This window comes from Sylvia atricapilla, chromosome 9 (genome assembly GCF_009819655.1).
Source record: "Sylvia atricapilla isolate bSylAtr1 chromosome 9, bSylAtr1.pri, whole genome shotgun sequence".
NCBI lineage: Eukaryota > Metazoa > Chordata > Aves > Passeriformes > Sylviidae > Sylvia > Sylvia atricapilla.
In genome coordinates this window covers 3,344,458-3,372,095 of record NC_089148.1, presented here as the reverse complement: position 1 = coordinate 3,372,095, position 27,638 = coordinate 3,344,458, and the positions used below count along the sequence as shown (strand labels likewise).

The 27,638-nt window shown below is 40.3% G+C and overlaps 1 protein-coding gene across 1 annotated transcript in view; it reads left to right on the top strand.

The window, feature by feature from the left end:
- Positions 1–27,638, top strand: part of CRB1 (crumbs cell polarity complex component 1) — a 70,994-nt gene that overhangs the window by 32,731 nt on the left and 10,625 nt on the right. The window contains exons 6-13 of the mRNA XM_066325527.1: positions 523–1,470; positions 4,935–5,485; positions 5,902–6,067; positions 8,405–9,311; positions 10,542–10,670; positions 13,604–13,853; positions 18,055–18,172; positions 20,919–20,998. Of these exons, the coding sequence (XP_066181624.1) occupies positions 523–1,470; positions 4,935–5,485; positions 5,902–6,067; positions 8,405–9,311; positions 10,542–10,670; positions 13,604–13,853; positions 18,055–18,172; positions 20,919–20,998 (3,149 nt within the window). The remainder of the gene's footprint in view (positions 1–522; positions 1,471–4,934; positions 5,486–5,901; positions 6,068–8,404; positions 9,312–10,541; positions 10,671–13,603; positions 13,854–18,054; positions 18,173–20,918; positions 20,999–27,638) is intronic.

Below are 27,638 nucleotides of genomic sequence, written 5' to 3'. Positions count from 1 at the left end.
ATAGGATCAGGAATAATAGTCTGTGGTTTTTACACTGTTTGAATGAACACGCAAAAAACAAGGAATGACCAGCAGATCAATACTCCAGCTCATCCCCAGAGTATTTTATGGATGGGAATTAAGCTACAACTCTTGAGGGTTTTGTATGCGATAAACAGTTCAGTTTCTTACAAAGGAAGGAATTCTAAATTTCTACTACAGGATATGTGGGAAACAATTTCTTGATCCCATCTGATGATGTTTATCTTAATTTCGTCACATTATCCATATCAAAACTGTCCATTTGTTTGGTTCTTTCCTCCAAAATGTGGTTATCACTTAGGTGTTTGCATAATACTTTGCAGAAGGAAACCATGAAAAAAGAATGGCCTTTTTATATTAAAAGGGTTTCTTTTACATGTCCGTCATCTATTTTTCAAGGCATTCCCCTCTAATAAAAGATAATAAAACACATTATTAAAAGTGTTATTTTTGACTCCAGTTATTCAAATCAGCATACCTAATTCTTTATTTACTCTTCAGGTACTCACTGTGATGAAGACGTCAACGAATGTTACACAAACCCTTGCCAAAATGGTGGGATCTGTGAGAATTTTCCTGGAAATTACACTTGCCATTGCCCACCTGCAGACAAAGAAGGGATTTTTTATGGTGGCTGGAACTGTACAGAAGTTCTGCATGGCTGTACTGATCATCAATGCCAAAACAATGGAATATGTATCCCACATTTAAAAAATGGCCAACACGGATTCAGCTGCATATGTTCACCTGGGTATACTGGAATACACTGTGAAACCGTAACCACATTTTCTTTTCAAGGAAACAGTTTCCTTCTGTTGAAGAGTCCCCAGACCCATAAAAAGGATTTTTTCTATAATATAAACCTGAGGTTTCAAACTGTGCAACCCACAGCTTTTCTGTTTCACCGAGGGGAGAAAAACACCTTTGCAAAGTTGGAATTACTGAATGGCTACTTACACTTGTCCGTGCAAGTCAATAATCAGCCACAGGCTCTTTTGCATATTCCACATAATGTCAGTGATGGAGAATGGCATTCAGTGGAGGTAACCTTGGCAAGAGCTGTTATCCTTAATTTGCTTGACAGCTCTTGTGTAGAATCCTGTCTCAATAAAACATCTGCTAAGATAGATAACGAGCCTGTGATGTTTGCGTTTCAGAGCACGTTTTTGGGCGGCTTACCAGTGGGGAACAGCAACTCTCTACAGAACACCTTTAATACACATTCTGCACCTTCATTTGTAGGCTGTCTTCAGGATATTGAGATAGACTTGAATGTTATTACTCCAGAGAATGTATCATCTGGGTCATCTTTAAATGTCAGGACAGGATGTGCTAAAAAGGACTGGTGCGGCCACCACCCGTGCCAGAACAGGGGACGCTGCATCAACTTGTGGCTGAGCTACCACTGCGACTGCTACCGGCCCTACACAGGGCCAGACTGTGCAACAGGTAAGGAATGCTGCTGGTGTTGGTGTTCTGTGTGCCTGCTGAAAACAGGGCCAGAAACAATCCTGTTTACCTGGAGGTGAAATGGCGTGACCCTTAGGATCTCTGGAGCTTAATGTCAAGTGGTAAGCCAGCGCAAGAGGTTAGTACCGGTACACCTTTGTTATTTTTCAGTTAGTTTCCCAGGGAGGCTTCTTTTCAGCCTGACAAAAAATAAATCAGGCTAAACTGGTGGATTCTACTCCTCTTGTTTTAAAATCTCAGTGCTTTTAGCACTCCATAAACTCTGAAAAACTTGAAAAAGTGGAGGTTATCCATGCTGAGTAAAAGTTAGAAAGCAAGTAAGTCACTTGGAGTTTAAGACTTATTTTCAAAGCATTCTTTGAAAATTTTATCCTTGAGCTCTCTAGGCTTTTATAACAAGATTCATTTGAGGCAATGAAAGGCAAGCAAAAGTACTGCAAGTTTAAAAAAAAAAAGACCTTCTAATTTAAAGGGAAAAAAATGAATGAGATTATACTCTTAGCTTAATCTGATTAGCCCAAGGAGCAGGCAGGGCTTCAGCAGCTGGAAAGAGGGTCCATTTTCATTCCTCAGCTGGTCCCAAGGCAGGGCTGGACATCCCAGTGCAGGCTGCTGTTCCCAGAGAGCTGCATGGGGACCAGAGGGAAACATGCCCTTCTCTGGGTGAGCTGAAGAGCTCATCTCAGCAAGCAGCTTCCACGGCAGTGGTGAGCAGCAACACAAAAGCTGCCTGTAGCACTTTCCCTGCTACAAATGATCTTTTCAGTGCAGGCTGGGGTGAAGTGGAAGGACAACAGGAGGTCCCTGTCCAGTGCCCTGCTGCATCTGCTGGGTGAAGCCCCCTACAGCTGTAAATACAGCAACCCTCAGGAATCTTTAGGGTGAGCACTGCAGTCCTTCCCCAGGCAAAGTTTTAGGGATTTCAAACAAGCAGTTTTGTTTAAGAAAATTGCACAGGACTAAGTCTTCACACCGTGCCCTTGCCTCTGCCTCCCTCATCCACGCATTCTGAGCAGAGCAATGTTTAAGGAGCAAGAAATACATATGTACATACATGTATACATACCAAAGTATATTTATATAGATATATTTGCCAAGTGGACTGGAAAAAATTAAACACAACAGCAGAGCCATGGTCAGATTGGATTTGACAGATTCTAAACTGGTGTAAACTGGTGTGGCTGCAGTGCTGCCAGTGAAGCTACATTGATTCCCATCAGCTGAGCAATTGGCCTCAGGGGTTATTGAATGCATTGCTGCAGAAAGCTGGGCCTTCAAATACATTTCAAATGTTTGAATACATCATTTTGCATGCTCCACCTAATACTTATCAATACCTTTCAATAGTTTTTCCTTTTGGTTTTATTGCAGAATGACAAAGTCTGAGAGGTAATTGTAACAGACTTCTTTGAAGTGTAGCTGTAATTTATCCAAAGATTTGGAAGGCAACTTTTGAATATAGGACAACATCTGGGAAATATGTTTGCCTTCTTATATGAAGCAAAATTAAAACCATTCAGGGCCAGGAGCAGCTTATACTGGCATTAGAACTGTTGAGAATGATTAGAAAGCACGGGGGTTTTTTTCCTGCTGACCACAATATTCCTTGCTTATCATGGCACCATGCCATTTTGGTACATAGGTTCTAGATATATGTCACATGTAAAAGACTTTGGCAGGTTTCTAAAGAGGGAAAGTGGGGGAGACTTGTGGTAAAGAATAACATAAGAAATGCTGGTGTCTTTCTGAAGAAAAGTTGCTGCCAAGTATTTAATTGACAAGAGGCAATATTTTCTCTACATATACAAAATAACAAACAGATGTTGCCTCATTTTGATCAACATCCAGATGTTGTGACCCAAGAGCTTGATATTGACCAAGGTGATGCTAGTCATCTCATCAAACAGATCAGGCTGCTGATATATGTGTATATTTATAAATAGAGGGAAATGTGACAAGGTAATTGTAAACATGAAATGCCTTTCTGGAGGTCAAGGCTTCTTTCTAATACTGCAGTTGTGGAATCCCCAGTTCAGCAGAATTATTTTTTTACCCTCATGAAAAAAGTGTCTCATTCTCCAGTAGCACATTAAGAGAAGATATAACTTAACACTCTTGCGTGTAGAAATAATTATTTGTTTTGAGGCTTTAAGTCAGCAAAAATTGCTGTTTTGAGGCTTTAAGTCCGTTGGAGATATATAGGAAATCTTATTCATAGAAATAAACTATTTCAAATTAAACAAAGAAATTGTCTGTTTATGAACAAATATGGAATTTATTCCTGTTGCTAAATATTATGACCATACCACATACAGCAGTGCAGTGTGGTTATTAAAGGTCTGTTGGGTCTTCATGGCCAATTTTCATCATTTTTTCTTAATTCAATCATAAAAAAATGTAGTTCTACAGGCAGAAAGTTGGCCTATGACATCCCACCCCAGGAGTTTTTCTGCACAACAGACTGAATCTTTAGCTATGTGAGCATTTAAAAAAAATCTTGGTTTATTCTTTCTAGGAATTTGATATATGGAAAAGAGCTCCTGAAACTGTTTAGGAAGGAAGTCAGTAATATTGAGGACAAGATCACAAAACTTACAGTGTAAAAATAGAAACACTTTGTTGTTCTTTAATGAGATGATCCATCAGAATAAAATACAATTTTGGCTACATATTTTGTATCCTTAAAAGACTGAAAATCATTATAGAAAATAAGGGATAAAGGACAGGCAGATGGTTTTGCTTAAATCATTTTAATTGATAAGTACAAAGGAAAAAAACTTACTCGATCTTGGATCATGATTCTCCCACAGCACTGTGGACATTCAGGGACTGAGCAGGATTCATGACTGGATACAAGTTGATGTAGGTGAGCAAATGTTGATCCCCAGCAAGAAAAAGTCTGTCAGAAAACTAGGGAGCCCATGCAGCACCACACAGGTGATCTATTCACACGGGAGGGCTTTGCCTAGCAGCTTTCTGTGATTTGGAATCTTTGCAAAAAATATCACAAAATACCAGAACTGCATTAACTTCCATGGTCATCAGAGGATCAAAGCAGGTAGGTTCTTTCCAAAACGATCTTTCTAAGGACCAATGCAGGAAACTATAGAAATCTGTCCTTGTTTAATTACCTGAAAACACAGCATTACACAGAGCATGATAAAGAGGAAAAATGTGCCAAATTATATAACATCTGGTCCTGCACTGGGGCTGAATGCTACAGCCACGGAAGCCAACAGGAATTTGGAAACAGAAGCTATTTACAGCTGGATCAAATCTTTATTCATCCATAAAATAAGCACATCTTACCACCATACAGAAATACCACCAGAAGTAGTTATGTAATCATTGCTTTGGCTCCCTTGTCATTTAGTCCTAACTATTTTATTTTTCTCCCTTCTCTTGTCTTTCTTTTTACCTTTTCCCATATCTGTAACCTCAAGAGTACATTCCAGGCCGGTTTGGATCTGAGGACTCCTCAGGCTATGCTGCTTTTCCTGTTGATTCTACTCAGAATGAGAACTTCATCATCTCAATGTTTGTCCGAACACGCAAATCTTCTGGCTTGTTATTGGCTCTGAGAAATAGTACTTACCTCTATGTAAGAGTCTATTTGGAAGGTGGGAAACTCACCATGCTAGCTCCAAATTCCATGAAGTTATTAGGGAAACATTTCTTGAATGATGGAAACTTTTACCTAATAACATTAAAAATAGAACCAAATAAGATGGAGTTGTTCCAGTCCTCTCACTACCTAGGCTTTATTTCTACTCCAGCACTAACCATCCAAAGTAAGGATATTCTTTACATTGGAGGCCTACCAGATAACACAGAAACTGATAGAAATGGCAGGTATTTCAAAGGCTGTATCCAAGATGTAAGAGTGAATAACCAGCCACTGGAATTCTTCCCCATCACCAACCCACCGAATTCTCTTATCAACAGAACTCTGATCAATGTCACCCAAGGCTGCACTGGTGACAACCTCTGCAAGGTAAGAATGACATTTTTTCAGAGCGTTTGCACATGCTTATAGTGGGGATTTTATTTTATGTTTTTAGTACATTCCCACACAGTATTATTATAATGACAGATTAGGAAAACGTGCAAAAAACGTTTTGCAAAAAAACACGCAAAAAAGCTAAAAAGAGCAGATTTTGTTAAGCTATGCTACATATAATGGATATCAGAAGCAAAATATATTTGTATAGGGGAAAATGAAACTATTTTGAGTTGAAATACTGTTTTTCACTAATTATTGAACATGCTGTACTGTCATAGTACTGGTCTTCATAATTTTCCATCTGAAATAAAAATAAAACTTCTTTTTGCCAAACAGCCCCCATGCCTAGAGTTGAGTGTCCAACAGCCTTGATTCATACTGAGGTTCTCTCTTCTCTTTCCCCATAGTCCAACCCTTGCCACAACGGTGGTGTGTGCTATTCAATCTGGGATGACTTCACTTGCACGTGCCCCCCTAACACAGTGGGGAAGGCATGTGAGGAAGTTAAGTGGTGTGAGCTTGGGCCCTGTCCTCATGAAGCACAATGCCAGCTGGTGCACCAAGGATTTGAATGTAGGTACATTTCAGCTGTTCCAATCATCTTTGGAGATCAGCAGCAATGGACATTTTCAGCAGCATTTCCTTGAAACGAAGTATTCACTGCCTTTAAAGTTCATTCAAATGTCATTTCTGTATTAAAAAAGGAGCTATGTCAGTTTTAAGTAATGTTAATGGGAAATGTTTGCCCTTCCAAACCCAGGAATTCTCCCCAAGACCTCCTGACTCAGACAGTGATGTTTACGGGAACTTTGATTTTAACTTACTCAGCCCAACTTGTCAAAGTTGTCCAATAGATCAGTACGTTGCCCTCACACTTGCACTGCAAAGAGATGAGGATATCCAGTGCTGGATTAACCTTAGAATGTTCTCCATCCTCCTGAAAAGACAAGCTACATAACTTAAATTGCATCATTTGATTTTCTTAAATCTTGAATAGCTTTGGAAACAGTCACCTCAATACCTGCAGTTGTTCGAGCACTGCCTTCCTAAGAAGCACCTGCATGCCAAGCAGTCCATTTGAAAACTGATCACCATTACCTGTCTTACAATCATTAACCACCCTGCACATCTCTTTCCTTCTCCACTTTCCTTCTCCTTCCCACCCTGGAGTGGAATTGAAAAGAGCAAGTAAGGATTTTTAAGAAATATTTTTTTGTTTTGCTACTGAAGAGAGCCCTAACAAAAAGCTGTGAGAGAAGATAAATACCCACTCAGTGTGATGGAAGCTGTCAGACTGGCTGACTCTTAGGAATGGGAAGGCTGGTCAACAAAAGATCTCTATCATAGACAGACCAATGTGATACTATTTTTATGCAGATTGTTAGGATCAGCATTGCAGGATAGCTTAAAATTGTAACTGAAATTAAAATAATTGCTCCTTTTCTCAGAGATGTCTTTAATGATAACATCAAAATAAATTATCTCTTAAAATTTACCCTAAAATTAGGGTAGAACAGAAACACTCAGTGACAGTGAAGTGAAAAATACCTGAACTGTTTCCTTCTGCTGAAATTCAAGTTCATTTACACTTTCAGTGACTCAAGGTCATCCCTTTTAGATTTCTGTGCTGGTTTATGTGGCAACAGTAGGGAGTTTCCCTAATACATATTCAAAAATTCCTGCACTACAGAACTGCATTTTAAACTAGTTGTATTCTTAGCTACAAGATAAACAACTTCTTGTTCAACACAGGATAACAAAATAAAAGCTTTCCTGGGCAGTGAGTTCTCTGCCTTCTGTCTTCCACTAAAAAGAAGACAGCAGGCTTGTGAGATATTTAAAAAAACAGGAATAATCTTGAAAAATTCTGACTTTAATTTTCATATTAGTATGAATAATTACTTAATTTCCTCTTAGGAAACTTTTTCTATGAGAAAGACAAGAAATGCAGTTGCACCTCTGCTGCCTTGGCATCAGGATATGAAGTCAATTAATTCATACTGAGACTCCCAGGGTTCTTTTCCTCAACATTTACTAAGCCCAGATATAGTTCAGAAACCCATCTTATCTCAGATCTTTCAAAGCTATTTTTTCTGAAGTACAGACAGAAGACATTCCTTCCTGTCCCTCCTCTGTGTCTATAATCCTCAGAAACCTCAGAACATTTAAATTTACAGCCCAGTGAGTAAGTGCATTTTAGTAGAAACCATGCTAACGAAAGGTGTCAAATACCTTTGTGAAGATGTCCATAAAGCTGCCACAATGTTACCCATCAATTTTCACTCACAGCAGTGTGAGCTGAGTTCTGCTGCCCTCCCAGTCCCACCAGCACAGGGCTGTGGCAGTGCCTGCCCACCAGGAGAGGCTGCCTTTGAACATTTGACAGGCATAACTCTGCTCACAGGGATTTTGAAGGGGCTTTCCATCAGCTGACTTCCATTAAGTTCATCCTTTTGCATCAGTGAGATGAAATTGGGATCCAATCAAATACTTCATAAAACATCTTGAGACACACCTAAAGAAAAAAGGAATTGGGAAGAAATGTTCACCCCATGCAGATCTGTCACAAAGAATGACTAGCTGCTTGTACTTGGGGAAACAATCATAAAGTGACAAATGTATGTCTTTTTTTGAAATAGAGAGAGAACTGTAATGTACAATTGTATATTAGAGTGATAACCTGAGATGATGCAAGACAGTATACTTTGGGTGTCATTATAGCTGACGCTGGCACTGCCCTGTAATTTCCACAGCCATGAGGGGCAGACCAGGATAACTGAAACACTGGTGCAATTGGAGTGTCTTTCAGCAAACCCAAAAGCAGTTATATGGCATGTGCACTGGAGAGACATTGTTCCACGTGTATTGGTGTAAAACTGGCGCTGTTTCTCAATTGCTGTCCTTGCACAGGTCTTGCTAACGCACTGTTCAGCGGCCGGAGCAGCGCGATATTCTACAGGAGCAACGGGAAAATCAGCAGAGACCTCACCAATATCGTCTTTGGCTTTCGAACCAGGGACACTGACGTGATCCTGCTGTATGCAGAGAGGGAGCCTGAGTTTGTAATCATCAGTATCCACAACTCCAAACTCCTGTTTCAATTGCAAAGTGGCAACAGCTTCTACAGGCTGACCCTTGCGAGTTCAGTGCCTGTGAGCGATGGCAAATGGCACCAAGTGATGGTCTCTATGGTGGAGCCCCTGTCCCAGTCCTCCAGATGGCACATGGATATAGACAACAAGAAGGACACGGCAACCAGCACAGCTGCTGCAGGAAGCCTCAACTTTTTAAGAGAAGAGACAGACATCTATGTGGCTGACAAGGCTTTTGACAGCCTGGATGGCCTGCGAGGGTGCATGAGCACCATAGAAATCAGTGGCATTTACCTCTCGTACTTCGAAAATGCTGACATCCCTACTAAAAAACCTCAAGAGGAGCAATTTCTCAAAATATCTGCAAACCCTGCTCTTACTGGCTGTTTGCAGGCAGATTTCTGCAGCTCAGACCCCTGTATGCATGGGGGGGTATGTGAAGACTCGTATACTTCCTACCGCTGCATATGTCCTGATGGATGGACTGGCACCTACTGTGAAGGCAACATTGATGAGTGCTCTTCAAACCCTTGCATCCATGGGAACTGCACAGATGGGATTGCCTCCTATGAGTGCAGCTGTGAGCCTGGTTACACTGGGGAGAACTGTGAGGAGGACATAGACGACTGCCGTGGCCACCAGTGCATGAATGGGGCCACTTGTGTTGATGGGATCGATGGATACTCCTGCCTGTGTGCTGCCAACTTCACGGGGAGGTTTTGCAGGTACTGTAAACAAGGCTGATCTCTATGATTTTGTCAAGTCTCTTCTGAAGGGCTTTTATACCACTGATGCCTTTGCTTTAAACACAGATGTTTTGCATCTGTCTCTATATTAATCATGGCTGCAGAGTTGATGTATGTAGAGTACAGAAAGTTGTACAGATCAATTAGAGTGGACTGAGACAGTGGAGGGCTGCCAGCTCAGGCAGAGACTGATGAGGCAAGGGTTGAAGGAACGAGGCACAGCTCTGCTGCCCTGTTCTGCTGCCAGCATTGGTCTTGTGAGCTCTCTGATGACAAGATTAAAGATCTTCCAGAGCTTGAAAATACATATGCTACATCTTCTTTTCAGAAAAAAAAAAATCTTAAGGTTTTTAAATCTCTAAACCAATATTTTTTTGAGTAATATATCTCTAGATCTATAAATACAGGAATTCAGAATTGGTAAGAGAAAGCATCAATAGGAAAAGTAGTTGTTTTTCTCCTCAGCTACAGCATCTTTTTTGGGTTGGTGTATTCCTCCCAGCCTATTCTCAGTCCTGGTGGCTGCAAACACTACACAGCCCACTTTTGCTATAGGTTCTGACACTACTCACATGCTGTTTCCTATTCTTCTCAGACTCTCCTCTAGAAAGGCTGCAGGTTTTTCTCTTTAATCGCCTTTCTCTGCACACCCATAACATTCTCCTCTCTAAGCATGTCCAATTCCTCTCCAAAAAGGCAAAATCCTTCTCTTTCTTTCAGAGGACTCTTAACAAATCCAGTCTGCTGCAGCCCAAAGGATGCAGACAATCATCTTCATACTACCCAACTACAGTCTTTTAGGTTATAACTACTAAAACTGACAGGTTTTGTTGACTTTTTCTGAGTAGTGAGGACATCCTCAGATTTGAAGATGCCTTATGGTGGCCCAGTATTACTGATCTTGTATGTTAAGTCTGTCTCTTTTGAACTCTCATACTGTAACTCTTATACTAAGAACCACATCAGTGATGTAAGTAGAGTGATGTCCATTTTTTTTTTAATGAGAAGTGAATCATTAATTTGGAAAAGAAAAATTAAATTCATCAAATTAAGAAAGTTAGGCAGAACATGTTCTGGGAGCCTTAAATCTGAATTCCAGCTGCTGTTCCTTTGGTCAAAACCCTGCTCCCTTGCTTCAGCTCAGAGAGCACAAGACATCCAGACACAAGGACAGTGCAGATAACTGCTGCTGCCTTCTTGTTTACCCAGGTATCGAAGATTACCTTACACAGTCTGTGGGAATGAAGAGAGGAACCTCACGTGTTTCAACTATGGCAACTGCACCGACCTTGACGGCGAGCTGACCTGCGTGTGCCTGCCGGGGTTTGTGGGAGAACGGTGAGAGCCTTTGTCCTGCACATCTTTGGGGAGCACCTCTTCCAAAAGCTGTTCCAAAAGAGTCCAGAGGGTAACAGCCAGCCCTCTGGTGGAAATACAGACAAAGCAGCTGTTCAAGTGCAGCAGTTCCTTGCTAGAGCGACTGAGGGTCTGAAGTATTGCGGTTTTAGACAAAAATCACAAATGAAGGCAGCAAGGCTTAGTCCAATGCAGCACCAGTAATCCAGCCCAAGATATTATTTCTTGAACAGCACTGCACACTTGCTTCTCTGTGCCTTTTATTTTTGCTTCCGTGCTGAATTTTCATGACAAGTTAAAATGTTGCCTTTCCATAGGTGGGGACACAAACACACATATCCTGCTCATATACATAATACATGTGCTCAGGCACATGAATACACAAAGCTGTTTCATTTTCACATGTCTGTGCTGTGATTATACAATCTGTTCTAGCACAGGGATGGTAAGAGATGGTATACCTGGTGGCATGGTGACACCCTCTTACTAAATGCTGAAGTGTCAAAATAGAATGATTACTTTTAGAAAAGATTAAGGAATACTTCGCACGTGTTATTGTTTACCCTGGAACAGAGGGACCTTCCTCACAGTGAAATTTGTATCTTGTAGCACAATTCACACTTAATACTGGCCTTCAAAGAGCTCTGGAGCAGGGAGGGCTGAGAGCCTCAGGGCATCAAGTGCTGCAGAAACCTAGGAAGGCATTGTCCCAGTCATAGCCTGAACAGGTAAGGGCATTTTGGATAAAGAGACAGGAAAAACTGTACATACTCTAGATGGAGCTAGCACTATGTCAGAGTATAATATCTGAAAGTTCAACAGGACCAGGCTGTAATGCAGAGAAGTTTCCAACAAAGGGTTTTCATTCTCTCAAAAACTTATGAGCCCACGGATTTTGTAGAAAGAGTACAGTAGGCTATAAAAGACATGAAATGAAGATTTCCACCCACTCAATGCACAGTGTAGTTGGCAGACACACTTGAATTGCACTGTTAACAGCCAGGTCGCCTGTGTACCACCTCACAATATTCAACAAGGGGGAAAGGATTCAATAAAATAAAATGTTAAGAAGTAAGAGCATATTCATAGCCACTTCTGCACTGCATGTATTTCTTGGGACTTCAAGGTAGCAGGAAAGCACTTTTTCCTTCTCCCTTCCCCTGCCAGCCTACTTGCTAACTGCAGCTTTGGGAGTGAGCCTTCCTTCCATCCATCCCACTGGCTGGCAATAATCTCTCTTTTATGGTTCCCAGGGTTCTCATATTGAGCAGCAGCCCTATGCCTGGCAAGCTGCACTGTAACTGCCTGTGGCACTTCTTCTCCAGGCTCTAAAATGGCCCATTTGGCCTCTGTTCCTCCAGGCTGCCAAACCATAAACCAGCACTACTTCTGTGCCTGGAGGTCTCACTAGATCAAATAACAAATTTTAATCCCTTCTTTTTTTTTTTTTTTTTTTTTTTTTTTTTTCCAGAACAAATTCAAATATATTTGTTAGTAAGAGAATTAAAACCAAATCCCTTTGTGTATTTATGTATTAGACTGATAAACAGGCATTTTCCTTTAAGACAATATTTCAGCCCTCAGACAGCCACTGGTGCACAATATAGAGAAATTTTACGCCAATCAATTGACTTGGGATCACATTAAAAAAAAGCCCAAAGAACTTGATAGCAGGTGGAAAGGGAAATGTGTAAAGATTAATCTCCATAAAAGAAGATAGAACTCTCTCTCAAAAACAAATTTGTCATTTAATTCAGGCTGGGACTTTCAAAATTACATAAAGGGACTCAGGTTTTTAAGTGTTCCTGAAACTCAGTTGGATTCAGGTACCTGATTCCCTGGAAGATTTGAGAGGAGGTTGGCTTTTTTTAAATTTGCACAGGTAATTTCATAGCTATACAATTTTTATACATTGGACAAATACCTTAGCTCTTTGAAGTATATGAATATAATTTATCATCTAAGGTAGCTATTGAAAGAAGTTTAGATTAATAGAGTAAAAGAGTTTAATATAAAAAATGCTCTTCTCAGATGTAAGATTAAAATGTTATTGCTTAGTAATGAATATGATTAAACAAAGAAATTCCTTATAATTCAGAGAGAATTTCTTACATTCTTCTCCACGTGTAAACCTGCATTTTTACCTGGAAAAAATAGGATTAACCATTAGCATTATTTTTAACAAAGGGAGCAGAAAATTAACAAGGAACATTGTCAGAGCAGAAAATCACCAAATCAGTAGTTTTCAGACAATCTTACACATCCCTCATTAATCTTCTATTGGCTGCCTTGACAAATTGTAATTCAAATTTCCTGTATCACCAGAACTAGCTCAAAAACATTTAATGATACACATTAAGGCTTATAAAATGTGTCCTGCACCATTCTTACCTTTTTTGGGGCCTGTCTCAGAGAGACTGGATAAGAAATGCTGCTGGGATCTATTGGCATTCCAAATTGAGGGGAAAAAAAGTCCCCAAAAAGCAGCTGAGTATTTCCAGGAACACTCAGCTGGAAAAAACATATATCTGTTTGACTTATATCCAGGTTACTGAAAAGGAAACTGTGCCCTCAGCTTCCTGGAACAGCGAAAAGGACAAGCAAGCTTGCACCAGAGCTGGCTCTGAAATTATACAAGAACTTGCACTGCACCTTGCTAAGCACCATTAACCACGAAGTGCTTTACAGAGATGAAATTACCTGCTTAACTATCTGTGTTTGAAAATCATACAGGAAATTCGGGATTTGAGTGGGGCTAATCATCAGCTAGTTAATAAAACCACAAACACGTGTGATAATATGCCCCAGAGCATCTTCCTCTCCCTCCCCCACGAACCTTCTGAATGAAAACTGTGCCTGTCTGACACATTTGATGCCCGGATTCAGAGGCTGACTGTTTGCAGTCTTTCCTGCAGGTGTGAGAAGGACATTGATGAGTGCAGCTCTGACCCGTGTCTGAATGGGGGCCTCTGCCAGAATCTTCTCAACAAGTTCCACTGCCTGTGCGACGTGAACTTTGCTGGCGACCGCTGTGAGATCGATGTAAGCGACCTCTCCTTTTTTGTCTCTTTGCTCTTGTGGCAGAATCTCTTTCAGCTTCTCTCCTATCTCATTCTACGAATGGATGACGAGCCAGCAGTCGAGTGGGGTGATCAGGAAGACTATTGAGCAGTCTTTAAACTTTCATTTTACTGCAGCAGAAGATGCCTTGACTAACCAGCTTAGCAAAGCAGTACAAATATTAGAGTTTTAAAACTTGTTTTATATTTCTTTGAATGGTTTTTCTATAAATCGCTTCAGATCTGGTTTGGTTAATCAATTTCGTTTTAGAACAAATGCTACCAGATCTTAAAGAGTTCATCCCACCTTCACCAGAGTATTCCACCACATGGACACTGCCAGTGGGTGACAGTGGGACAACTAACAGGCAACACAACTGTCACATTTACTGAGGGGGGTGTTCAAACCCTACTGCAATGACTGGCAAAGACTCACTGCCTTCAATAATTCTAATCTTAAATCTTCCAGGTCGTCACTATCTTTACATCACACACCATGTTTATTGCTGTTCCTTTGCCAGTTAGGCCTCACACCTGTGAAATCATGCAGGATATTTTTGGATAATTAGGTAATGGTTTGGATTAGCAATTGACAACATGCTGAGGAGGCTCCCACATCCATTTGAATTAGTGTCAATCCTGCACTGATAACACTAATCCTGATCCTCTGCTCCAGTAGCCTCTACACCTCCAATATACTATATTGAGATAAAGTACAACCATCTTAATATTTACCAACATTTCCCCTTTCAAGACAGGCCCAGTAAGTATCTCAGACTTGAAAATCACAGATTTGTTGTTTGCTTAAAGGTTTCTATAAATTTAGGTCAATCTGTTTTATTTATTAGTAGGTCAGTGTCATCAGACAAAAAAAAAGATGGGATTTTTCCTTCTTAAGAAGCAAGTAAGGTAATTAGGTTGGTTGTCCACAGATTCTTAAAAGAATGAAAAAAGAGACCTGAAAATTATGAGCACCAGGAGATTTAACAAAAATATTATAGCAAAATATCTTTGTAATTGCCTTTGAGAGTGCAGACAACTAAAATACATTGTTAAATACTAAACATTTTTACAAAGTGAGGAATTTTGAGGTTTTTTAACCATTATTTAAGACAAAAAACCCATTTATGAATGGTGAAATAATTTATTTGGACATTCACTATTACATTTGCATAGATTCTCTATCCCTTTTAGTAATTTGAATAGTTTGATAGAAATCCTCCTTGAGAGAGGATTTGAAAGAATGAGCATGTGTATAGGGTGGTGTTTTGTTATTCAGCTATATGGCAGGTAGCAGAGTTATAGGGAGGACTAACACCTGGACTGGGAGGTTTCCTGACTCCAGAGGGAACAGCTGATCTTTTGGAGAAATCCTTGAAACCATTCATATCAGTTTCCCCCACTTCAAACCTGACCGTGTTCTTTCATCAGTCACCCCTAACTCGCTGTGGGTTGGACCTGGTGCATCCAGGGAAAGCAAATCCGCCCTCTAAATCTCCAGTGACATTAGGACACCCTGAAATGTGTCCAAGTGAGATGTTAAGGACACCCTGAAATGTGTCCAAGTGAGGTGTTAAGGTTTCTGTTTTGCCACAGCAGGGTATGGATCAGACAGTGAATCAAGACTATTTTTTATTTCTCCTTCATAAACACCCCCAAGTCTGTTATTTTTCTGAGTACAATTAAGAGAACAAATGCAGCAACATTTGTGCTGTTAAAAACCCTACTCCTGTTTCAGGGGGGCAGAAATAAAACCAGACAAACTTTTGCACGTTTGCGGAAAAAAATTATGATTCATCCCTGTCACATATTCCTGTTCCTAGCATCTGCCTTAGGATGAAAATTAAGCCCAGTGTATTTACCTAGAAGAATTGTACACAAGAATGATTTCTTTTCTGGCTTTATCATACCTGAAAAGTGATTAGGGATTTTTTTTTTGTTAAACGCTTATTAAAAATAATTATAAATAATTATATATATATACATATATATTTAACAACAAAAAAACCCCTTTTTTCTATGTAAGCAATCAATAAACACTAGATGGGAATGCACTGGAGATGAAATTAATGTAGCAGTGCCAGAAACAAAACTATACATTATCAGTTATAGGTTTAGTTATGTTACTGGCAGCCACATGTAATACTGAATTACAGAACACAGGCAAAGAGAAAAGAACAAAACCAGACTGCATTTTGGATTTTTTTATTCCAATGAAAACACAATTTTGGAAAATAGCTTTCATGTGGGGAAATTTAAAATAATAACATCTTATGTTGGGAATTTCATTCCACACTGTAGCTTTCATTTAATCGTAGCTAAAAACGTTACTCAGATCAGTATTATTGAAATAAAAAATGAAAAATTAATCACAGATAACTTGAAATAAAAACTATCCTATTTCAGAATGCTATCTAAAGACAAAGAAATAAGAAATTTTAAAAATTCAAATGAAGAAAAGTGCTGCTCCTAACCAAAGCTGTTCAAGCCATTTTTTTTTTTCCTTAAATAACTATAATTAAGAAAATATTGAAGTCTGGTTTAGTTTTATTTTCTCATTGGTTTTAGTTCAGTTTCCACATAACTAAATTGAACCATTATATATTTTGTGGAATGTGCACTACAGGACACACTCCATTCAGCAAAAATTTCTTCATGGTCTTAATGTTGAGGAAAGGTAGAAAGCAATAAATGTAGTAACAGTGTATCTGACATTTGACCTAAATCCAAAATGTAAAAGCAAAAAAGAATCAACCTGTATAGAGATTCCAATACTCTTTCTGTTCAATACTAGACACTTGATATGAGTGTTTATGCAATATTAAACACAAGTTTTATATGAATTTACAGTAATATGCAAGTTATTAATCTAAACTCTATTAGCAGGGCATCAGTTCACTCTTTCTTTTACTGAAAACACTCCCCTGTAACTGAATTCTTTCCTTCCTCTAATGCCTTGTCATCATGAAACATCCCCTGGCCTCAGAAATGCTGCTCTCTTCCTCTTTGTACTTCTGTATCCTCAACTGCATTGTGCACGTGTACATAAATTTCCTACCTTTATACACAAAATAAACCTTCTGCCTTTGTCTCTTTTGTTCTGCTCCTCATTTCCTGCTAATGGCTCTGTTCATTTGCTTTCCGTGTGCCATGTTTTCTGAACGCTTCACAGGAACACCACACACCAACCAAGGTTGCTTCATCCCAGAGTTTTCCAGGAGTTCTGGAAGGGCAGGGTCAGGCAGGTGCTTCCCACTGAAGCTCTTCAGCCACTCCTACTGCCCCAGCTGCAGTCCTGCACACTTGACATTTCTAGTTTTAAAAGTCAGAAGAAAAATACACAAATGCCAGATTGAGTTAAATAATTTTCTATATTTTTTTAAGAGATGCAGGTGTCAGACAAATAAAGAGAAACACGTATAGAAGCAAACATGAAAAAGTAGCTGGATGAATAATGACACAGTACTAATCCTTTTGTAAAAAAACATCCAATTGCTAAGATTTTTTAGAATCCTTTTTTAGAAAGGGGCTGAAAAGGCCATTATTCATGTTTAATATTAAGATACAATAGCAAGATCTTCATACATCTCCAGCGTTGCAATTGTACTTCAAATCTTTTGATAGCTGATTTTTTTTAAATTAAGAACACAAACTCCCTGCCAAGTTCATGCTTTTGTGGAAAATCAGTACTTATAAAAAGAAGAAATATCAGAACACATTTCTACTAATTTGGGCATTGAGAAGAGGTTGGGAAATCACCACCTCAATATACTCAGTATTAGAGGAGGGATGCAAGGCATGCAAATGAAAGAAAGCCAAAAAGCAAGGCTTTTGGAGGTATGGCTTGTGATGCTTCATGTTGGTATTATCTGTAAGGGATCCCTCTATGATATCAAACTGTTTTTCAGATGCCAGTGACTGTCATTCAGAAAGCTGGGCAATGAGAAGTAACAGTGTTTGGGCTTGAGGCAGAATTAAGATTTCTGAAAAGAGGGGGAAGACAGCAGTGATGGATACACTGGAAGGGAGAGCAAAGGGATTTGCATCAGCTGTGGGATGAATGAAAGCATATTCTTCACTGTGTTTGGAAAATGCACCAGGGGTATTTCACTGAGGAGGTATCTACAGGGAATGGCAGATTGGCTTCACTGACCATTGTTCTTACTTCTCGCCCTTAAAAAAACCAAGCTCTGACTGAGCCCTCTCTGCAGCAATATCTTATGACAATTTTAACTACAAAGAGCCCATGTGTTTGTGAGTTTGAAAATATCCTTGATGTATGCTTATTTAGATTGTCTTACTCCCAGATTACTGAGGAAACTAGATCCAATAATCTTTTACTCACTGCATGTGACTACAGTACATTGGTGAACCTAAAAATAGGAAAAAATCTGCTTCAAACTAACAGTGATGAAATAAGATTTCATTCTTTCTTTGCAAACATTTTTTTTCTGTCCTGACAGCCAAAAGTTCAGCCAAGAGGGCATTTTACTTGTTTCTATTAACTTTCAGCACTTGAACTTACATATTTATATCTTGAGTTAGTGATTCTCCCGAAAAACAATGAAACTCTTGTTTGCAATAAATTATTCAAAATTTCTACTTCAAAACCCACAAGGCCTGGTTCTAAGAACTATAATCCTAAAAAGGCAATGAAATAAAAGCTGCAGCAAATCTTCTTTCTGTGTTAGTGAGATTACTATTAGTTGAAATGGATCTCTAAGGAGTAAAGACAAAAGCCAGGGCTGGGTTATTCATTTTCCTTCATGTTTCAGGAGTGCCCTGAGCCCCATTAGACTGGGAGCACATCCTGGCAGGGCTGTGTCCTGCTGGTGCTGGCAAAAGGCACTGCCTAGCAAACAGCTCCAGCTGAGCTTTGAAATTGTTCCTTGAACATTGTCACCAGCAGCACCTTTGGGACAGCACTCCCGCACAAAACACACCCCCTCTCCTATTGCACATGTGAATATACATGAGACTTGAAAGTGGAGGTGGATTTCGTGTCCCAGAATTAAAGTTCTCCTTGGTTCACAGAGCTGCTGCCATATGCTGCACCACTGCTGCTTCCACGTTCTCTACCAGCTGGTACCATTCCATCCTCCTGGGCACAAGGACAAGCATCATGCACTGGAGGTTATGATTCACACTTAATGTCATTAAAAATACACTGATAAGCATGTTGGATATGTCCAATATTGAATCTACATTCAATAAAACTCTCTCAGGCTTCCATAGCACAGACACAGGGAATTTTGATTGACTCTGCTCTACAGTGATTAGCTAATGTATTCATTAACTGGAAGGGTTAGTAATATGAACGTAGCAAATGATACTTAATTACAATAATTAATGCCTGGTGATTCATGAATAATGCATTCCATAGCTATTTACATATTCATACTTATGAGGCTATTAATGGATAATTATCATTTGACTAAAAGACATGGACATCAGGAATGTAACAACCAGACTGTTTTCCCCCAATCTCACTGTGGCTTTACCTGCATGCTTTGCTCTTGGACACCTCTACCTTGTACTTTGTACACGTAGAAATATCAACAGTATTTTGTTAATAAGGCTTATAGAGTGATCTAATGGCAATTATAGCTCATGCAAGTTAAGTTTCCACTCTGCAGCAGCTCTAACCCAGTACTCCCATCAGTTTCTGTCTTGAGATTGCAAAACTTTGAAAGCACTTTGTTCTCTTCACCATCAGTATAGAATTATTCTTGTCCTGAATTTATGCTCTTTCCTACTGCAGATGGTCAGGATACTTTCGTACTTTAGAATTTATTTGATTTGTGAAATTAGGGTAGAAATACTGGAGAAAACAGGAAAATTGGAAAATTAGGGTAGCTATATTGGAAGCACCTTCAAACTGCAGAATTCTGCCCCAGATATCTGGTATTCCTGCTCCTCCATATGAGCATATTTCAGCCTCCATATAAGCAGATACACTGTTAGACCCCTCAAGAGAAGACCTTGAGAGCAATAGAGGAACAAAAATAAAACACAATTTTTTTTTAAAAAAAGTTCTTACTAAAATACATTTGAAGACAATATTATAATTTTTTGTTCTTAGCCTAAGATTGAATGCCCAATGTTGACAACACTCAGGCAGTTATTTTCAGATGCCAGCCTCAGGAGTGTGGCAAAATGAACAAGAAAGGCTGGGTAAGTCCACTGAACCTGGAAAGTCCTGCCAGCCTGAGTTTCAGACAGGCCACTCACCTGCTGCTCGTCCACAGGATGAGCTGAGGAGCTGTGGGTGCCCCAGGTCAAGGAAAAGCTGATTCCAGCTGTCACAGCCTGCAGGGAGGGAGCAGAGGGTCTCCCCCAGCCTGGGGGTCAGCTCCAGGCTCTCCTCGGATGTGTCAGGAACAGCCAGGGCTCCACAGAGCGAGGTCAGGACAAGCTCCTGGGGAGCATCAGGCTGGTGTTTTAATGAGGAGTGTGTTTGTACCTGCTGTGACTTTTGTCTTCTCCAGAGCTCTTGCAGCCTATTGAAAAAGACTGGTGTGGACAGTGTAACATTTTGAAAATGACACCATTCTCTGAAGTGCCCTGTCCTGTTTCCATTGTGGGTGAGGTGCCTCAAATGATACAACCTCAGGAAATCAGAGGGGTTTGAAACCACTCACTAGCATGTTCTAACATCATACTGAACCCAGCAGTGCTTGAGGGCCAGTGGAGGGAGGACTGAATCCCTGTTCACAACTGATGCCCTCAGCTTGCAGCACCCACGGTGCCATGACATTCCTGCTGGCACTCCTGCCCAAGCATGGAGCAAGCCCTGGCTCAGCAGAGCTATCAGTGGGCAGAAGGCAGCTCTCACCTAGACAGGGAGCAGGCTGTGGGGAGGAAAGAAACACTCTGGGCTATGTAACTTACATCCTGCACGGCTGCTGCTGGAAGCAAAAAGGGCATTTCCTGGTACTTCTGATTTACTCTCTGTAGTACTCTACTAGGTTTGAGAAAACCCTCATCAGGGAAACTGCTTGTACAGCACAGGTAAATGTGTTAAGAGTCTGATGGTAGGCTATTGAAGTAAGATTATTTCAATAACTGAAGTAAATTTTTACTTTTATTAGCCTGGCAGAATCAGCGTAACTGAGCTGAGGAAAAGCTGCAATTTATTTGTTTTCATATCATTTGTGTGGTTGCAGATTACTCACCATGGCAGAATTGTTACCACTGATGGTAGGAGCCAGAGAGGGCTCAGCTTTATTCCAGTGCCAGGTCGAATGTGGGGTAAGAGGAAACATCTTTAGATTTATAAAATGAGCAGTTCTGCTTTGGAAGTCATAGTAAATGTCACAATGCCAGTTTTTGCAGTTGTTTTTCAGAGCAGAACAACGCCTTAATACCCTCTGCTATTTTGTATTAGTCTGCATTCAAAACACAGGATTTAACTAAAACTTCTAAAAGGATATTGCATGAAACACATTTAATGTGTGTCACAACATAAGGTACAAAAACATTAGGATGCAAAGACAATAAGGTTATCTAACGTGTCCTAGCTGGGAAAGACAAGAAGGCTCTTCACAAGGCCAGGATTACTGCATGCATCAGTGAAAAGCAGTTGAATATTTAATGTGCATGGTAAATATAAGCAGAAAAGGGAGCTCAGATGACATATGACAGCATAACACTCTGCAGAACAGCAACGAGCTCAAGCACGGTGTTCACATAACACTTCAGTATTCAGACTAACACGTTTTGTCTTACACCACCCTTCCTGTTGCAATGGCATTGTCTTCCCTATTCTCACCTTCTGATGTTTTCCCTGTGGACCCACATCCACATCACATGGGTATTTACTTCAGTCATTTCTCACTTTATAACACATTCATGCACTCTGTGCTTGCATTGTTCAGATACTAAAATCTTCTTTTTTTTTTTTTCTTATATGCTTCATGAGACCTAATTTTCTCTTCTATTTTTCAGTTCTTGATATGAAACTCTATTCCTAATAACATCTGAAAAAAATTACACACTTAGTAGGTTTATGGACTATTACTCCACTGAAAAGGAATAAAAAACAATTCCTGTTCCTGAGAATCTGAAAAAATATTTTGGTTTCAAACAATCAAGAACATTTATCTATTTTGATACAGAGAACCATTTAAATGAGAGGCAGAGCTGTTTACACAAATATCTGAACATTCCACCAATCTAAATGTGCATCAAACACAACGCTCCCTAAATTTATTCAAATCATATTTGGTAGAACAAATTATTCAGTTTTCCAAAAAAATAGGAGCACTGAAGTAAAAAACGTGATACTGCTGTAATTCAAAGGACAAGGAAATCAGCAGCTTTACAAATCTTTATAATTTTTTAGAGTGAACAGATATTGCAGCAGTGGAGAAAGCTTTGATTTTTGGTGGCCCCTGTGAAATGATAGAGTAGGGATTCTGGAGATTCTCAAACACATCAATACTTTGGTGTCTAATTTATCCATTACAGAAATAAATGGAAATGTTTCTCTTTCTGTCTGGGGAAGCACTGGTAACATCACAAGATATCTTCTTATCTCCAAAGGGACAGGACCCTCTGTTCCCTGTTCTCCAAGCAGTAACCATTTGTGGGTGAATTAAAGGTGCAGTTGCTTCCCTGATCACCCTGTAACACAACCTTTTCTCCCCTGTTGACTTTCTATCAGTTATGCAGGAACAGGATGCATTGTGTGAACACAGCCTGGTTGACACCTGGGAGCTGATAATCTTGGAACACCACCACCAACAACAACAAAAAAAACACAACAAAAAACTACAACCAACAAACCAAAAAAACCCCAACAACATAAAACCAAAACTTCATACACACGAAAACCCACACACCCCCAAAAAAACCCCTAACCCAAGCCAAAATAAATTCCAAAGAAAAACCCAAACCTGCTCCCAGTTAAAACCAATGACAAACTAGAAACTAAGCTCTTGGAGGGCCTGGCAACACCACCTCTTCTGCAAGGCTAATTTCACTTTGTATTCACCAATGCTAATGTATGTGTCTGGTTTTATCTAGGCTCACTCTCTAATCCCTCAGTGAAATGGCAGCAGAGGCACAGATTTTATACAGGGATGTCACTGTTGCCTTTTTTTTTTTTGTCCCAAATGCTACCATTTTGTGAACTAATCAGAGTATTGCACATGAGAATCAGGTAGGAGAGCTGTGTCTCATGGAAATCACACTTGGTCCTTTCTTTATTGTTTTCCTCTAATCAAACAAAAACCTCATTCAGGCTGGAAGAAAAAGCTTCGTTTCTGTACATATGAAAAGGTAACACATCCTTTAAGGCAGACCTAATGCCAGTAGACAAGGTAGTGTCTTCTATCACTTTCTACTGTTTTGGAAGCTGTTATCCCACCCAAATTTTCCCTTGTCCTTTCAGTAGGTGGTACTGTCAGTGGAATCCTAGTGGTAGCTGTGGACCTGTCTGGGGAATGATGTGTCCCAAAACCCCCTCAGGGCTGCTGGTGTTGCCATTTCTGGAAACCATCAAAAAGAGTGGTTCTGAAGGAGATCCTGGAGACACAAAGTGATACTGAGGGAAATGAAATGGCACAAATAAGGAAAATCATAAGTAAAATGGATTTGTAAAAGTCAAATAGATGGGGACAGCGCTGAACACCTGGGCTGTGTCTGAACACAGGAAAAATGACTTCATTATTTCAAGTGAATGTTTGAGGTGCCCAAGTGTTATTATGTTGTTCTTCACTAGGAACTAGACAGAGAGAGACAGAGGGAGACCACAGTCTACTTCGGGATGCTTTAAACACTTCAAAACTACTAAAGCATTATTGGAAAGCATTATTGGTAGAATCTGTGCTAAGCAATAATCTCCAAAACAGTGAAGTTCTTTAGGTGGAGCATGCAGGAAAGCTAAATTTCCATTTAGTATCAGCTACCCACTCTGCCTTGGAGGAGCACTCAGACTGCAACTGGCCTGGACCCAGAGACCTGAAACAACTTATTTCACTCCCAGAAAGTTTTGAGTCAAAGATTCCTAGCCTCTGATCATTTCTTTTCATCCTCTCCCAAAACTGATGAAGGAGGAAGCAGAAGTATTCTTTCAGGAGAAAACACAACTATATGAAACTTCTGCCAAAATATATATAACTTGTCTGATTTTCTGGTTGCTTTGTCAATACATATGAGTTTGGGAATATTTTAAGGAAAGATGAAAGTATCAATCAGAAGTATTACTCAGAGCCATACAAAAAAAGCATTTTGGAAATCACTGATCACATTTTTAGTTGAATTAAATGGCTTATTTGTGGTATGAAAAATACAGATAGCCAGCAAGCAAAGTGTCAGGTCTGTGAGACTTCAGAGTGGAACTTTGACAGAGGATTAACAATCTCCAAACACTGCAACATGACCACAGCCAGGTACTTTAACAAAATGGGTCATCGCTGGTGTGAGGCAGTTACTGGTAATGAGGCTGGTGGAGCCAGATCCTTCCAATAGCTGAAAATATATAAAACCAAAGCAGGCTTGAATCTGTAATAGTCCCACAGGGCAGGGAGTTGAGCCTCAGGAACAGAGGAGTGAGGACTGCACTCAAGGGTATTTGCCTGACAGGAGTCACTGACTGGCCGTCCTGGGAAACAGCATCAGTCCTGGTGCTCAGGCAAAAAATAACAACAGGTCAGTTGATGTGGAAATGTGAGTTTAGTCTAAGTGCAGACTGTAAACCCATAGTAGCACATTTGAGGGATTTATTACCAGTGTAAATGCAGTATTGCAGTTTGAACAACAGAAAAATGCCATACTCCATTCCAAAATATATGTAATGCAACGAAAACATCTGATGGCAACAGCTCCATGAAAGACCACCTGCCAGGCCCAAGTTCTCCTGCTCAGGGCTTCCTGCATCCCTGCACCAGCAACTGTACAAACACCCAGCAAGGCAGAGCCTGGAGGGCACACCCTGAGGCAGTGCCCCTGCGAGGGGCAGTGCTGGAGCTGGGCAGGGCTGCCATGCCCCGGTGTGACTGACAGCAGAGTTCAGGCAGAGGGAGGAGATTCAATTCAATCACCATGCGCTGCCTAACTGCTCATGGGTGATTGTGTTTCTGTTTCATGCCTCAGTTCCCCTCTCTGACCAAAGGCTGCTTTAAAGGCATTCTCCAGACTGAAAACTACTGTGTAAGAAATAAGGCATCAAGGACGGTGCTGAGAAGGAGGAGCCACTCAGGCTGCCTGTTCCACAGCAGACACTCTCATATCTGAGACAGGTGGAATCAAAGAGGGGTTCCATCAGAAATACCTTACATCTGCAGATAAAGGTGACCTGACCCCATGCACTGCAGAAAATGCTACTGTATTGAGGAGATCTGAGTTAATAATCTGAGTTAAACAGACCTGGCCAGAAGCAGGGTGAGTTAGCCTCAGAGTCATTATGCCTTACCTTGGAGGACCAGAGGTAAATTCACTGAGCTGAGTCAGCAGATTTCTTTCCTATTTCCAAGAAGCATGATCTTCAAGAAAATCTGAAAGTGTAGATTCTTCTTAAAGTCTTCTTAAAAGAAAGACATTGATAGGGCTGCCATTCCTTCCTAGCATATCAGGGTAAAACTCTAATCTGAAGTACAATGTATTTTCTGTTAGTTATCTTTAGGTGGCAGTAAGGTAAAAGCATGGAGTAGAAAGTTAAAAAGAAATTTCTACTGCATTTTCAGAGACCTTTCTCTCATGTCCTGTGCTAGCTATAACACAGAAAGAGACTTTCTAAAACATTTCTATCTTCAGCAGATACCCAAAAAGCAATTATCAGAGTTGGCTTCATCCAGTTTACATTCCGATGCAAACCTGTTGAATGCTGGCAATATTAATACAATAATATTAATACACTGATACAATGATAGATCCTATATTAGGTATGCAGTACTTGATCCAAGAATCCCTGAGGACAGTGGTGAGATTCAGAGGTGGATCACACTCACACGATTCTATCAACAAGATGAAAGCACACTTTAAATATACATATAAATAATTCTGCTAACAAATGAAAGGTCTAAATCAAGTAAGAATAATTATTAACATAGCAGGTTTTAGATTTTTTTGTTTACACTTTACATGCATGCCCCTCTTCCAAAGTCTCTTTTGAAGTGAAACCATAATGATTTTTGTTGTCTCATATCAACTTTCTACTAGAAAAAATATAGCAGCCAGTAGGATAAAAACACACTGAAAGTTTTTAGCAAGGAATATAATTAGTGAAGTAACGTGACAGTGTCACGTCACGTGCTAAGGCAAGTATTATGTAGCCAATAAAGGTCTATCTTATACTATTAATATTTACAGTTGGAAGCAGGAGATGGCTGCAACTGAAGTGCTGCTCCCAGCAAAGGCTCGCTGCTGACTCGATACCTTGCTGTCTGACAGTGTGAAACAGTCACAGCACTCCTTACTTCATCACCACTTGACAGCATCCTATTAATGCTAGGTAGCAACACATGGCTGGTTTGCAGGAGCTCAGCACCAAGAACGGAGAAGAATTTCATGGAAGTTTTGAGATCGTTGGCTTCGCTTATTAGCGGAGAAGCAGGGATGGAAAAGTGTCTGGCAGTTACACAACTGGACAGGAATTGTAACAGTCTGTGCTGTGCCATACACAGCTGACCCAGGTTGTTTGTTATGCATCACTGGACAGAGCAGTTTCTCATTCCCACAGAAAGCAGGCAGAGGCAGGGCTCTCAATTTCAGCACAGGTTGCATCTGCACAAGAGAACCAGGACCTGGGGGCAAGAGGACCAGAGGCTGCTACCCATGGTCACAGGCAGGGACCACAGCCCACAGGAGAGCTGCACCCTTTGTGATGCTGGGCTTTGATGGGTCCTTGGGGCTGTTCTTAAAGACATGACTACAGAAATAAAAGAACACCTACTACTAACATCACTGATTGAGAAAGAGATCTTTAACCTCAACTGTCGTGTGCTGAAAAGTGGAGTTTTGAGGCACTCCACATGGTGCACTAGTCAGGTTGTGCAATTTCATTAAAGTTAATTGAGACTAATAATTCCTAATGCAGGCAAATCATGTCTGGTGAAAACAATGTGCAAGGAAACATGTTAGGAGAAACAAAAAGCAGGTATTCACTCAGACAGTACTTCCACATTGCAAATACCTCAGCAAAATCTCTCTTCTGTTTATATTTCTTCCTCTACAGAAGAGATTGGAATCTGGAATGACAGAAAATATACATGGAAGAAATCAGAAAAGTAGAGGTTTGCAGTAGGAATGGTTTAGTTGCTTCCTTGACTTAGCTGTTGATAGTCTGTATTACCCTTCCCTGCACCATTCTTGTCTCCAAATGCTTTCACTACCATCAACCCCATCTTGAATGTCACAACACCATCCTGCATGTGCTGGTCTGACCAACACCTGTGCAATCAATGAAGAAAGCCGTTTTGAAATCCATTCTTTCCTCATCATTTTACCTATTTCACTCTGTCTACTGAACCTCTCTCCATCTCTTTTCCTTGGAAATTGTTCTATCCTCATCTTTAGCACCACAGCATCTTTTCTTATTCTTCTCCTGTCTGGGGGTTTTACCTACTGACCCCTTCACACCCACTTCACCCTCCCATGACAGCAGACTTCCTCCAAAGGCCTGTGTGTTCTTCCAAATCCCTCTTCAGGTGCCATTTCTACTGTGGCAGCTACAGGGATGCAGTAAACTCAACCTGGCCACATGCAGGGGAAAACAGAAAGTCTGTGTTTTCAGTGATAGTCTTGAGTTTATATTCTCCCATTTCTTCCTGCGAGATGCTTGCCTGATGAGGTTTTCATCCACCACCAAGATGTACTCGTACAGAATCTGCTGTCTCAAAGCTGCAAAGCAGTTATGCCCTGTGAAGAAACACCACCTGATACACTGTGC